General features: G+C 52.6%; 1 protein-coding gene across 1 annotated transcript in view; it reads left to right on the plus strand.

Moving 5' to 3' along the window:
• Positions 1–14,430, plus strand: part of DOCK6 (dedicator of cytokinesis 6) — a 64,320-nt gene that overhangs the window by 21,505 nt on the left and 28,385 nt on the right. Inside the window, 9 exon segments of the mRNA XM_056850755.1 lie at positions 123–224; positions 1,056–1,142; positions 1,527–1,758; positions 3,145–3,303; positions 4,120–4,304; positions 5,425–5,529; positions 7,428–7,517; positions 9,957–10,052; positions 13,774–13,914. Coding sequence (XP_056706733.1) covers positions 123–224; positions 1,056–1,142; positions 1,527–1,758; positions 3,145–3,303; positions 4,120–4,304; positions 5,425–5,529; positions 7,428–7,517; positions 9,957–10,052; positions 13,774–13,914 — 1,197 coding nt within the window.

The raw sequence follows: 14,430 nt of genomic DNA on the forward strand, positions 1-14,430 counted from the left end.
GAAATCGGTGAACGGGAGAATGTGGTTCTCGTGGGCAAACTGTGGCATGTGGGACTAGCAGGGGGCAGGATGAATGGCCGGGGGGGCTGTCCTGCCTCTCAGCCCTTCTCCTCTCCATGCAGTGGATCCCTCTCATGCAGCACGGGCGGCTGCGGACGGGCCAGTTCTGCCTCCCGGTGTCCGTGGACAAGCCTCCACCCAGCTACTCCATGCTCACCCCTGATGTAAGTGACCTGGATCGTTGGCTTGCCCGGGGGGGGGGGGGCTTGTGCTGTGTTGTGAAATGTGCCAGTGTGGTGTGGTGGTTGAGAGTGGAGGACTCTAATCTGGAGAACCGGGTTTGATTCCCCCTCTCCTCACAAGGTGTCTGTTGTGGGGAGAGGAAGGGAAGGAGATAGTAAGCTGGTTTGATTCTCCTTTAAAAAGGTAGAGAAAGTCAGCATATAAAAATCCAACTCTTCTCCTTGTCCGCTTTCTCAGCTGTTGGGGGGGGGAAGGGGGTAGATGGGCTGCAGGAGGGTCTGGCAAGATTCTTATGGGACCGGCGCTTCTGTGCCTCTGCAACGAGGGGGCAGGGGGCGGGAAAGGGTGGCACCAGCAAGGAGCAGCGCAGGGACAGCGGCCTGCAAAGACCAGTCTCCGCCTGCCTCCAACCCACCTGCAGCTGCTTCCACTGTGTGTGTGTGTGGGGGGGGGTCCGGTTCCATGCCCCTGCCTGGATTGCAGCCCCAGGGTAGGGCGTGGCTGCATGCACGTGGAGCAAAAAGGATTCAACAAATAGCCCTCTGCTTTTGGATGACATTTGTGGCTTCCAGATTCTGACCACGGATGTGTCGTTCTTCCTGTTTCTCTTGAGATCGGGTCGGGCTGTTTCCATTTGCTGGCCCTCTCCATTCTTTCCGCCAGATCCACATTCCTACTGTGGATGTGGAGGCCTGGATCGCGCACCCTGCAGGCACAACAGCCTGCTCTGTGATACTGTCCCTGGAGGAAATATTCACCTGGCATTGAGGTCCCTCCCCCCCAACGCTCAGCTCTCCCCTGTTCCTCTGCAGGTCCAGTTGCCGGGCATGAAGTGGGTGGACAACCACAGGGGGGTCTTCAGTGTGGAGGTGCTGGCCGTTTCCTCTGTCCACACTCAGGTGAGAGGGGGAGGGGTGGGAGCTTGCGTGTTGCAAGGGAGGGTACGTTCTCCTCTATTAGAGCTTGCATCTGATGAAGGAAAAATAAGGTGTTTTGGTCACTCTAATAGGTCAAAACCATGTATGATGGGAACCTTCTGTAGACCCTTTACTCTCTCTGGAGCTTAAGCTATTGAGCCTCAGCTTGGCCCCATCCTTTCACAAGACCTCTTAGCCCCACCAGAGAATTATCAGGCCGAGCACATCGCCGCCTTCTTCCCTTGAGGGCATTGGAAGAGTTTCCTCTTCCGGTCACCTCTAACTGCTGCAATGGCTGGTGGGTCAGTTGCTTAAGAGAGGCTGAGAACTTCAGGGCACAGATTGTTTTGTCCTTTGTCCGGACAGGACCCGTTCCTCGACAGGTTTTTCACGCTGACCCACGTGCTGGAGGAATACTCCTTTCCTTTCCGACTGAAAGACGTGATCCTGACAGAGAGCAACATGGAGTCTGAGCTGAAATCCAGCGTGGCCAACCTCCGCGTGGCCAGCCTGGAGCCCCTCGTCGCCTTCAGCCACCAGGTCCTCAACAAGCTCATCCAGCTGATGGTGCGCCCACCTGTAATTGGCGGGCAGACAGGTAAGTGCCCCGGCTAGCCCTCTTCCCATCACGGCTGCTGGGCTGCAGGCGGCGTGGTCTCCTCTGCCCCCTTGGTGCCACTTATGGGGTCCCTTGTTCAGATTTGGCTTCTGCACTATTTCAGGGAGCTTCAGAGGTTGAGCTGGAAACTGTAAAATCTATAACAAAATAAGTATATTTATTATATGTATACAATATGTTTGTTAAAAACACGGGGCCTGGAATATAGGCTACAAATAAAGAAACAGCAGTATAAACTCTTACAAAAATCTCAAAGAAAGTTGATGATAACACTCATTATAAATGACCAATACAGGACCATACAGGTTTCAGCCTTTTGGGCTTTCCTCAGTGGTCATAAATACAAAACACGATTATTAAAGACACATCTGGAAATACACCTGACAAGGTGTTTTTATCTGAAAATAGAAAACCTTAAGAGGAGGGAGGGGGAAAAAGAGCCAAATTAATAAGACCCAGAGTGGGCATTCAGACCGAAGCTTCCCAGATGACCCTCCTACCACGACACCACGCCGGATCTTCATCGGGCCTTAAAATCTATCGTGGACTCCCTGTAAGTTTCCTAGGCGCGGCATCGGTTTGTATAGTTCTTCAGGCTGTGTGGGCAACGGGCCTAGAGCGGCACGTACCTCACTAGCCCAAGACATTCGGTGCTTGTTGCTCCGCTCAGGGACTCAACTCATCCCACCAGGGGAGCAGCCACTTCCTCGCCTTTCAGTCTTGATGCCCCACGGGAGGACATGGCGCGGAGCAACTCCGTGGGACATGGCTGCTGCTTTCTGAGGCTTTATAAGTTTCTTCCAGTGCTGCTTTCGGAAGAAAGGCGTCCTAGAAAGTTCTTTCTGTTTAGCATTTTGTCAGTGAGCTGACAGTCCCAGAATTTAGACACTACTGTGGAACATCCCACCTGGAATACCCCCCCCCGGTTCTGATAGAAAAAGAAAATTGGACTTGCTATGTCTCTTATCCGTGGGTGGAAGAGTATCCTGGCCTGCTTGGGATAAACTGGGTTGGTCAGTTTCAGTTCCCAGAACAGTCCTTTTAGCGTAACCTGAATCCTGGGGATGACCCTCAGCCCCCTCTCGCTCTGCCTTCTCTGTCTTGGAGTAATTTTTGCAGAAGGTGTTTTGTCTTGAGTTTTTAAAAAAGGCATTTCTAGATTTTTAAATGGGGGCTGGGAGGGCCTCCCATTGGAAGGGACAAAGATCCACAAGGATTTGCATAGTGGGGAGGTGCAGCCCATTCCAAAGGCCCTCCTTCCACCGAGGAGGAGGAGGAGGAGGAGGAGGAAGCAGCATCAGCTGTGAGTCCAGAGCTCCCCTCCAGTTCCTTGGGTGCATCCTCTCTCCATTTCTCTCTTTGCAGTGAGCATGGGCCGTGCTGCCTTCGAAGCCATGGCGGGGATGGTGAACCAGATCCATAGGAGCCTCGAGGGCAGCCACGACCAGCACGGCCGCAACCATCTCTTGTCCTCCTACATCTTCTATGTCTTCCATCTGCCTGTGGTGGAACCAGGCTTGCCAGGTAGCATGTTGCATGTGTGTGTGTGTGTCATAGAATCATAGAGTTGGAAGGGACCACCAGGGTCATCTAGTCCAACCCCCTGCACAATGCAGCAAGTTCACAACTACCTCCCCTCAAACCCCCAGTAACCCCTATTCCGTGCCCAGAAGATGCCGTCCCTCTCATCATCTGCCTAAGGTCACAGAATCAACCTTGCTGACAGATGGGCCATCTGGCGTCTGCTTAAAAACCTCCAGGGAAGGAGCTCTTACCACCTCCCGAGGAAGCCCGTTCCAATGAGGAACTGCTCCAACTGTCAGAAAATTCTTCCTAATGTCTAGACGGAAACTCTTTTGATTTAATTTCAACCCGTTGGTTCTGGTCTGACCCTCTGGGGCAACAGAAAACAACTCTGCACCATCCTCTATATAGACAGCCCTTCAAGTACACTCAAGTGTCAGAGAGAGAGAGAGAGAGCACACACTTTTATGCCAGTCCCCCGGTTGTCCAGATGTTCAGGAACTCCAAGGTTGTGCCTCCGCCAGCGGGTGTCCCTTGTCCCTTGCATCGAGAGACGGGCCGGTGGGAAGGCTGCGCTAGTTTGAAAGGCGCTGCATGGCCTCGCTGGGACTCTGGCAGTGTTGGAGTTAAGTCTCTACTCAGTCATTAGGGAAGAGCTGCTTAAAACTGAAACAAGTGTCATGGAGAGAGAAAGCAGAACAGGAGACGTGGGGTCCCAGCAAGTCCGGAGCACCTGCCTATAACAGTGGAGACTGCTAGGGCCAAAGTATCCAGTGGCAGTCTACCTGTGTTCCTCTAACTGCGTGCTTCCTGCAGAAACTGGGATGCTGCCTCCCAGTGGCTCCGCTCCGTGCTCCACATTGTCCCGCGCAAGTGGGCGTCCGGCCAGCCTTAATCTCTCCCGTTCCAAGAGCATCAGCAACAGCAACCCAGATCTGACCACCTCACCGGACTCCCCAGATGAGCAGGCTCAGAAGACCAACAACAGCAGCAGCAGCAGGGTAAGCAGCCCTGGGGAGTCCGGGCGGGGGCTCCCGGCAGACCTGCTTCTCTCTCCAGGTGTCATACGAGGACGAGAGAGGCACCAGGTGCAGTCTTGAGTGTGACGGCATCACAAGCGTGGCGGCCCTCAGAAATCTCTCGCACAGATTCCTCTTCCCTCTCCTCCTCCTTTGCCGCGATGGTGACCAGCCAGCCGGTCAAAAAGATCCGGTCTCCCTTTCTCCTCCTTCCCCTTCTGTCATCAGCTGCCCCCCCCCTTGCAGAGTGAAATGTAGTTCCCAGGGTGTCTGGCATAAGGACGAGGGGCTCGGAGGAAACGGACAGGGCAGCGCAGCCAGCTGTGGGACAGACGAGGCACTGGGGGGGGGCGAGCGGGAAGAAAGAAGGGGCGTGGCCAACCGGATGACCGGCTGCCCGGACTGCTGTCACTTCAGTAGGGTGCTTTGAGAGGGTTTAGCCATGTAGGTTGGCAGCAGAATGGCCAGTTTCGTGTCCAGGATCAACAAGACTTTGGGGTATAAACTTCAAGGATAAAATCTCTGACGGAATATCTAAGATTGGGAGCCTTGACTCAGGAACGCTCATACCCCCAAACCCTTGTTGGTCTCAGAGGTACTACTGGCCATAATCCAGCTGCTCAGCAGGTAGATTGCGTTGGGCTCGGGAGTTGGACATCTGGGATTCTGTGGTGCCCTTGGTGGCATCGTGGGAAGCACCCAGGAGTTCCAGAAGACCCCCAAGCCCTGCGTAGCTACCCTGGGTGCCACCCTCCTTCCAGGCCCTGCTGCTTCCAAAAGCAGGGACAACTTTCGAAAGGGCCCAAGGAATGGGAAGAAGGGGGGGGTGTCTGCCTTCCGAAGAGCCCACCAGCCACCCCAGTCCTGCCGAGTGACAGCCGGGAGGGTTCTGCCAGCACTTATTAGAGTAGCAGTGAATGGGACTTGCTACACGGAGAGGCCGGGGAGGTGGCTGATCGCTTGCAGGGCGGCTGCAGCCTCCAGAAAAGACACAAAGCTCCCTTCCCTGCTAGGGGTGGGTTTTTTGGAAGAAAATGGGTTATCTGGGCTTTCCTTTCACTCACGATCTTCCTGTCATGCTCTTTTTTTGCCCTCTTCCTAGGGGATCGACCGCTCGCATTCCTGGGTCAATTCTGCTTATGCCCCTGGGGGCCCGAAGAACCTGCTCCGCAGAAACCACCCAAACTCCAGCACGGACCTGAAGCAGGTGCTGTTCACAGCCTGGTTTTCCACAAAGGCTGGTGTGGGGGGCAAGGGGGGCATTGGCAATTCTTGGGCCACGGGCAGAACTTGAGGATGAGACCCCAGAATCACTGTGGTGGGGGGGCACCCCCCCAGGAGAAAGGGAGGGAGGAAGAACTTCCTGGTCAGGCGTCTACCTCCCTGCGCAGGTAGTTGGGGGGGGATGATTCCTCCCCCTGCTGTGCAGGTGGGGAAAGGGTTTGGGCAACTGGCTGCAGGGGCAGGGGGAGCCCCCCCCCCCAATGCCCACGCCTAAGGCTGCCCCAGGTGGGAGGCTGAGTTCCGCACAAAAGACGGCCTCCGCTTGATGGAACCCAAAAGCATTTTATAGCAAGTGTCCGCTTTCTTCCTTGACGTGGCCTGCAAATTCCTCTCCCTTGTCCTTTGCTGACTTTTGAACATAGGAGTACGTAGTACTGGTATTTTAAGACAACGGAAGAAGACGTTGTCGGAACACGTTTGGTCTTCTGTTCCATCAAGGAGTGTTTTAAACGTCATGTTTACTTCGTGGTACTGCTGACCTCGAGGTTTCAGACTGACTCGGCAGCTCCCCCTTCACTTCACTTTCCTTTCAGGCTCCCCTGACCCAAAGGTCTTGAGCCATAAATGGGGGAGCCTTTATTTCTTTAAGGAAAATATGGTGGAGAGATACTTGGCCACCGCCCACGGCTACCCCTGTGGAAGTATTCTGTTGGCTGATGGTTCTCCAAGAGTCCAATCTGTAAGGAGTGATTTAAACCAATCCCAGTTCACATTCCCTGACATCTCCTTCCCAACCTCTCAACAAGATGGTACAGGGGGCCCCTGTCTCAAAGTCAGCTGATAAATCCAGTAAGCACAGCCCTTGTCTGCAGTGGAACGGAGGACTTCTGCCAAAGCCAGCGGTGCTGCCTTCACCCCACGGCCCAGCCTGAAGCCGGTCTAGAGCCGAGGGAGGGTGCCCTCCAGGAGTTGTTCAGCAGCCACGCTGTCCATTACCTGGCACGGAAAGGGCAGATTGGAGACTGGATGATAACTGGCCATATCATTCTACAGTCTCCGTCGTCTTTATAACAACCCTGTAGAGATTAGTATTACCATATTGCGCTAATCCCAGAGGGGTTGCCGTGTCAGTCTCTTGCCGAGAAAATAAATAGGAGTCTAGTAGCACCTCCAAGAGCCACACATTTTTTATCCCAGCGTAAGCTTTTGTGGACTAGAGTCTGTGTGGTCAGATGAAACGGAGCCAGGCCTCCAACAGCCATGAGCTCACGGGGCCGTAAGCCTCAGGACCATGAAAGGCAGGCAGTACAGGAAGTGATGGGATTATTTAAAATTGAAATCTACTCCAGGAGAGGGCAGAGACCTTTCTCCATCACAGCCGTTAAGGATAAGGTAGCAACCTCCCTAGTTTTGCTTAGCTGAGGAACAAGCATGATGGCGACTAAGAAATCTTTCTTACGGCCTTGGGAGAGGGCATCCAACTTCTTGATGAATTCTGATTTGGCACATGAGGAGATGCATCTGATATGGGGGAGCCCCAGCAGAAATGTCTTGGGTGGTTTGGAAGTGACTGAGCAAGGGTCTCCCCCTAAAAAGGGGGCAGTCTTTGCCCGGGGGGGGGAGGAACCAGAAATCCACTTGGCCTGAGCTGGAGTAGCCCTGGCCTTGGGGGCCTCCTCAGCCCCTTCCCCACTCCTTCCTTCCTTCCTTCCTTCCTGGCTTCCTGAGCTTCTTCCTCTCAGGTAAGGACCCCGGGCGGTTTCTCTCAGAGAGCCTGCCTCCCGCTTCCATCCTGAGCAGCTCTTCTTCACGGCCGGCCGGCCGGCTGTGTGGTCCTCTCCTCTCCTCTTCTTTTCTGCCTTCCTTCTCCTCCTCTCGCAGGCGGCTGGGCGAACTCCTCATCGTCTCTCCTCCTGTCTCGAGGGCGCCACTTTTGCTCCAGCCACCCCGATGAGGCCAACAACCAGAAAGGTAGAGAGGGGCTGGGAGGGGCCCCCGGCATTGCTGCCCCAGAAGGCAGAGATTAACCTGCAGTCCTGTGGACTTGTGCTTGGGAGAGACTGCCGTTGAATGCACTGGAACGCTTTCCCAGCACGCATGGATTGGGTTAGATGTTGGGTTTAGAACAGTGTGTGTGTGTGTGTGTGTGTGTGTGTGTGTGTGTCAAACAGGGCGGGATACGACATAAGCGCCCCTTGGTTGGGCCTGGGCCGTGCCAGCCCAGATCGAGAGTGGGGGGCGTGGGGGGCTGCCTCGGCTGGCTCATGGGCCAAATAAGAGCTCTCAAGGGGCCGGATCCAGCCTGTAGGCCTTATGAGCCAGTGTGGTGTAGTGGTTAAGAGCGGTGGTTTGGAGCGGTGGACTCTGTTCTGGAGAACCGGGTTCGATTCCCCCACTCGTCCATGTGAGCGGTGGAGGCTAATCTGGTGAACCATGTTGGTTTCCCTACTCCTCCACATGAAGCCAGCTGGGTGACCTTGGGCTAGTCACAGCTCTCTCAGCCCCACCTCCCTCAGTGGGTGTCTGTTGTTGGGAGGGGGAGGGAAGATGATTGTAAGCTGGTCTGAGTCTCCCTTAAGGGGTAGAGAAAGTCGGCATGCAAAAACCAACTCTTCTTCTTCTTCAGTTCTTGTAGGTTATCCGGGCTGTGTGACCGTGGTCTTGGTATTTTCTTTCCTGACGTTTCGCCAGCAGCTGTGGCAGGCATCTTCAGAGGAGTAACACTGAAGGACAGGAGTAACACTGAAGTCCTTCAGTGTTACTCCTCTGAAGATGCCTGCCACAGCTGCTGGCGAAACGTCAGGAAAGAAAATACCAAGACCATGGTCACACAGCCCGGATAACCTACAAGAACCAATGAACTCTGACCGTGAAAGCCTTCGACAACTCTTCTTCTTCTTCTTCTTTGACACCCCTGGCCTAGAAGCGGTGGTGGAGAACCAAGCCATGCTGAGTGTTGGAGCCGTTTTGTTGGCTGTGGGTGGGCCGGACAGGAGTGCCGGTTGGATGGCAGGATGCAACTCTGACTGAGCCTTTTGGTTGCTGCCTTCCCCTCTGGCCGTGGCTCCTGTCCTGGAGAGTCCCAGGCCTTTGCTGGTTGCAGGACCAAGTCCCCTTAGGCCTCATAAAAAGCCACTGGTTGCCCCTCTTCTGTTTCCCCTTTTGAGTTGCAGCCCTTTTGGTGTCAATGGCTGACAAGAGATCTACTTCACTTCTTCCTCGTTGCTCTGCTGCTCTGATACTTCTAATCCTAACGCCTGACTTGGCTAAATTTTCCTCCTAAGCCAACACCCTGAACTGCTGTTGGGGTAGAGTCATCCGGGGGTTGGGATGTGGCCGTTCGTCACTTCCCACTTTGGCCAAGTTGTGGGGGGAGCTGCCCCCACAAACGCCGAGCCGCAGTTTAGTGGCAGGGAGGGCAGCTTTGGATTCATGGCTACTCCAGCAGCTGTGTTGAGGGCAAAGTGCTCTTGAGTCGGCATTTCTCTGATTCTTCGTTTAGTGCTCTGAAGATGGGTGAAAGCTGTCGCCCAGTTAGGAAACTACTGCAGAGAGGAAAGCAAACATGGACTGTTCTGTTCTCAGGGCACTTTTCTTCTGTAGTGCTTTGAGACTTCGGAAAGAGAGTGGCAGGAAAACCCTGTGGAGGAGTTACCAGTGTGTACATGTGGGTGTGTTTGTGTATTTTCCATCCAGCTTTCTGTGTGCAGCAGGCCCGGAGTAAATAACTGTCTCAGCAGCCTGCGTTGCTTCGCGGTAGTTGGCTTGGTGGGAGGAGTTGGGTGGACAGCAGGAGGATCCATCTCTGCAGAAGCCGATTGGGAATGAATTACTTCACAAAAATTTCGTGAAGGATTGCTGGTGCTGCAATCTAAAGACCTGCCCTGTTTCCCGGCCTGTGTTAGTTGGTCTTTGAACACATGGACACATGAAGCTGCCCTTATACTGAACCAGCCCCTTGGTCCATCAAAGTCAGTATTGTCTACTTGGACTGGCAGCGGCTGTCCAGGGTCTCAGGCAGAGGTCTTTCACATCACCTGCTTGCCTGGTCTCTTTAACTGGAGATGCCAGGGATTGAACCTGGGACCTTCTGAATGCCAAGCAGATGCTCTACCACTGAGCCACAGCCCCTCACCTTGGCTGCTCTCGGTCTTGAAGTAGCTTCTTGAAACAGCCAGGAGAGGTGGTGCCTTCTTTAGGGAGCCTGGAGAGAAGTTACTTCGGAGTGGAAGGTGTAGATGAGGGCGGCCTGGTCATGCCCATTTCTCCTCTTGGTACGAACTTGTTGGCAGCTCCGGAAGCTCCCAGCTGTAGCTGACTAGAGAACAGATTCTGCAGTTTTCTGTGGGTTGTGCTAATTTCTGCCTCCCTGTTTAACCATCTCTCTCCCGCTCTCCCTCCCTCTCCTAGCTGCTTCATGAAGAGCTGGCCCTGCAGTGGGTGGTGAGCGCCAGTGCCGTGCGAGAAGCAGCCCTGCACCAAGCTTGGTTCTTCTTCCAACTGATGGTATGGTCCTTGCTGCTGCTTTCCCTGGGCAGAGTGTGGTGCCGTGGTTAAGAGCGGTGGTTTGGAGCGGTGGACTCTGATCTGGAGAACCGGGTTTGATTCCCCCGCTCCTCCACGTGAGCGGTGGAGGCTAATCTGGTGAACCGGGTTGGTTTCCCTACTCCTGCACATGAAGCCAGCTGGGTGACCTTGGGCTAGTCACAGCTGTCTCAGCCCCACCTCCCTCAGGGGGTGTCTGTTGTGGGGAGGGGAAGGGAAGGTGATTCTTCCTTAAGTGGTAGAGAAAGTTGAGATATAAAAACCAACTCTTCTCCTCCTCCTCCTCCTCCTCCTTCTTGTGGGTGGAAGAGCCCAGCATTTGATTGCCTGCCTCTGTGAAGGCCCTTCTAAAAGGCCGCTTGACTTTAGAAGGTCCTGTCTTGTGGTGTGGGTGATGTCGTCTATGGTTGGGAAGTTGAACGCAGAAGACTGAGTTGTCCCTCTAGGGTTGTGTGCAGGGCTCCCTCCCTGCAATCTTATATTGGCCTTACCCCCCTCCCCCCCAAAAAAATCCTCCCTACCTAGAAAGTCCCTGGAGCCACACTCATGTTCCACTTGTCCTACTGGGAAGCTGAGAAATGTAGCCAAGCAGCAGAGAAAGGAATCCAAATGGTTAAAGCCCTGTGTGGTGGTCATAGCAGCACGTGTCTCAGATTTAAAGTGTAATTCTTGTTCGCTTCTCCTTATTTGTTAACTATAAATTTGTTTACTTATATTCTCTGGCAAATTATGGGTGTGACTTAGTTGCACTATTAAATATCCCCAGGTGTTCCTAAGTCAGCTTTCTCCCCTGCTTGTCCACTATTGCTTATAAGAACAAAGTATGTGAACAACAGTAGGGGAGGGGCCATGTGGCTCAGTGGCAGAACCTCTGCTTGGCATGCAGAAGGTCCCAGGCTCAGTCCCCAGTGGCATCTCCAGTTAAAGCACTGGTTCCCAACCAGGGGTCCATGGACCCCCAGGGGTCCGCGAGAACGAAATTAAGGTCTGCGAAACAAAGTTATAAACCCATAATAAATTAATATTTTCAATTAAAAGTTCTCTATTATAAAAATATATATTCAAATATTATTCTAAGTTTAATGTTTAACTAACAGTTATGATTAAAGTTTATTTTCAAATTCTCAGAATTTTTATTTTGAACCTTGGGGGTCCCTGCACCGAACAAAAAAGTCCTAGTGGTCCCTGGTCAAAAAAAGGTTGGGAACCACTGAGTTAAAGGAACCAGGCAAGTAGGTGATGTAAAAGACCTCTGCCTGCCTGAAACCCTGGAGAGCTGCGGCCAGTCAGAGTAGGCAATACTGACTTTGATGGACCAAGGGGGGGGTCTGATTCAGTATAAGGCAGCTTCATGTGTTCAACAATAGAGGATGGTAGAGAATATAAACAGAAGACACCTGAATCTTTTTCAAAATCCAGTTTTCTTTCTCACCGTAATTTCCAACCAAGTATATACAAATCACCAAGAAGGTCCATGTTACTGGGGGGGGGGGGGAAATCCACCAGCATCAGTTGCAAAGTGCTGTGGCATCTATTATAAAGTAATACATACAAAATATCAACATAACTTTCAATTACAGCAGGCAGATCAAGACAGACCTAAAAGTGCCACAAATATGTCCGCGTGGCCCCACCAGGGGGCAGCATTGCGTCACACGCCGATCTCGAGCGGGGTAACCCCCCCACCCCCACCCACCCCAACCCTTTTTTCTGCCCAGAATCGTCCCTTGTGGTTCTCAGCATTTTCCCCATCTAAGTTTAAAATTAAGCTCGTTGATTAATTCCATTTCCAACAAAAACAATAAACGTATCGCTAAGAGACAGCTTGCGTCTTTTGATCTCAGCACGAATCCTTCAGACTTTGTCAGTATGATTCTCAGAGATTGGTTTGAATTAATGTACTCCCAACAGCTGAAAATATTGAAACCTGACTGTAGGGTTATTCTGTTTTTTGCCTTCTGTTTGTTCTAAGGAGCTACGTTGCTTGTCCGTTCTAACATCAGTAAACTCTGTAATGTTGTGTTTTGCTCAGACAGAAGAGTAAGCTACGGTTTTGAAGTCAATCTTATAAACGATACATTTTAATGTTGGGGCACGATAGTTTAAAAATATATTCTACAGCTACACTGTAGCATGAGCAAGCAAGTTAGGATAGTTCCTAAGGTTACTATTGAACTGAATTGTCTTAGAACAGGGGTCTCAAAACTGCGGCTCTTTGGCCCATTGAGTGCGGCTCTCCGAACTTAGTTCAGAGCCCCTGCTCTTACGCCCGCTCGCGCCGGCAGCCGGGCTGCAGAGCCGTCGAGCCTGAGAGAGAGAGAGAGAGAGAGAGCGGGCGCGCTGTCTCCCCCCCCCCCCCGCCGTGGAGAATGGCCGGGTCCCCCTTTCCCTTTCCCTCAATGGTTGGGAGGCTAAAGCCTCCCCTCTAGCCGCGCGATTGCTGGGTGGGCGGCTCGGAGGTTCTTGGGCCCCCCCACCTATCAGCTGTTGGGCAGGGTGGGCTTCCTTTGGTAGACCTGGCCTCCGGCTGAGTCCCATTGGGAGGCCATGTCTACCCACTGGCTTTCTTGGCGGTAGACCTGGACTCCGAGGAGGGGGGGAAAGTCCCCCTTCAGAGGCCAGGTCTACCAATTGGCTTCTATGGGCCTCCGGAGACAAGGTCTACTGTCAAGAAAGCCAATGGGTAGACCTGGCCTCCCAATGGGACTCAGCCGGAGGCCGGGTCCACCAATAGGCTTTTATGGCGGTAGACCACGCCTCCAGACGAGGACTCCTGACGGGGAGGGGGAAATGGCAGGGACAATTTAATTTTTATCAATAAATAAGATCACTATTAAGTATGATGCCCTGACCTGGATGGCCCAGGCTAGCCTGATCTCGTCAGATCTCAGAAGCTAAGCAGGGTCAGCCCTGGTTAGTATTTGGATGGGAGACCACCAAGGAATACCAGGGTTGCTGTGCAGAGGAAGGCACTGGCAAACCACCTCTGTTAGTCTGTTGCCATGAAAACCCCAAAAAGGGGTCGCCATAAGTCGGCTGCGACTTGATGGCACTTTACACACACACACACATTAAGTATGATATCAAGTTTTATTCAGTGTACCTATAGTTTAATTAAGACTTAAAACTTTAATTAAAGTTTATTAAGTTAATAAACAGTGTACCTACCTATATAGTTTAAATAATTTGGCTCTCAAAAGAAATCTCAATCGTTGTACTGTTGATATTTGGCTCTTTTGACTAATGAGTTTGCCGACCCCTGTCTTAGAATATCAAAGTAAGCGAGAAAGTGGTCTTAGTAGGTTCTTGTTCTAGTTCGTCCCGAGGCATCCTGTACTTGGTGTATATCCAAGCAAGGGGAGTTTTTACTCTTTCTGCTTCATAATGCTTTGTAAAGTTGGGCATTTGGCGCCCCCTTCCTATTTAGATTTCGGCAAGGTAGATAGAGCTTCCCACCTTTCTTGTCCTGCTGTGTCCTTTGCTGTGACCTTGTTTCTAAGACCCACCACCCTCTCTTCGGCCTGGGCAGCTTTTTGTGGCACTCTAACTGGAATAGCCAAATGGATTTCCAGTGGCGCATGGCCCAGGGCAGTGAAAACTCATGACGCTGCAGGAGTGGGCCAGCCTTCCCAGGCCCTGGACCAGATCCGTGGATGGCACTGGTTTCTTCTTCTTCTTGCAGGTGAAGAGCATGGCGCACCACCTGTTCCTCTGTGACAAGCTAGAGGCTCCTCGCAAGCTGCGCTTTCCCAGCCGTTTTGTTGATGACGTCTCAGCCCTGGTGTGTGCCGTCAGCGCGGAGGTTGCCAGCCGTTGCCAGAAGGTTGGTGTGGCGCTTCTCCTGGCTTTGCCTGCCTTCCCCTCCAGCCCATCTCCTTCCTCTTCCCTCCCGCAGTGGCATCGTTCACGTTTGCCCCCTGGAAATCTGCACGCTCCAGCGAATGGCTGCTGGGCCCACATGACGCTTCTCCCCACTGCCAGCCAGGTTGCCAGCAGGAGAGCTCCTTGGGGGATCACACACCCTCTCTTGTGAAACGCGGAGGCAGAGGGATTACCCTCCAGGGGCAACCCAGGGTGCGGACGTACCTCTTTATTCAGAATACTTGCATGCTGCGCTCTCTGTGGAAACACATGCAAGGCGCTTCCAACATTTCTTTAAAAGCAGTAAAGCACAGTAATTACATTAGAAAGAGTAGGCAAAGCCAGCAATTACAAATTGCTGTAAAAGTGAAAGGGAAGGATATACGGTAATAAGAGAAGGATATAATAACTATCTGAAGGCCAAAAGTGTAAAAATCTCCTCAAATGTGAACCCTGCGGGCTTGATGCATGGGAAGCT

The sequence above is a fragment of the Euleptes europaea genome, chromosome 1 (assembly GCF_029931775.1).
Source record: "Euleptes europaea isolate rEulEur1 chromosome 1, rEulEur1.hap1, whole genome shotgun sequence".
NCBI lineage: Eukaryota > Metazoa > Chordata > Lepidosauria > Squamata > Sphaerodactylidae > Euleptes > Euleptes europaea.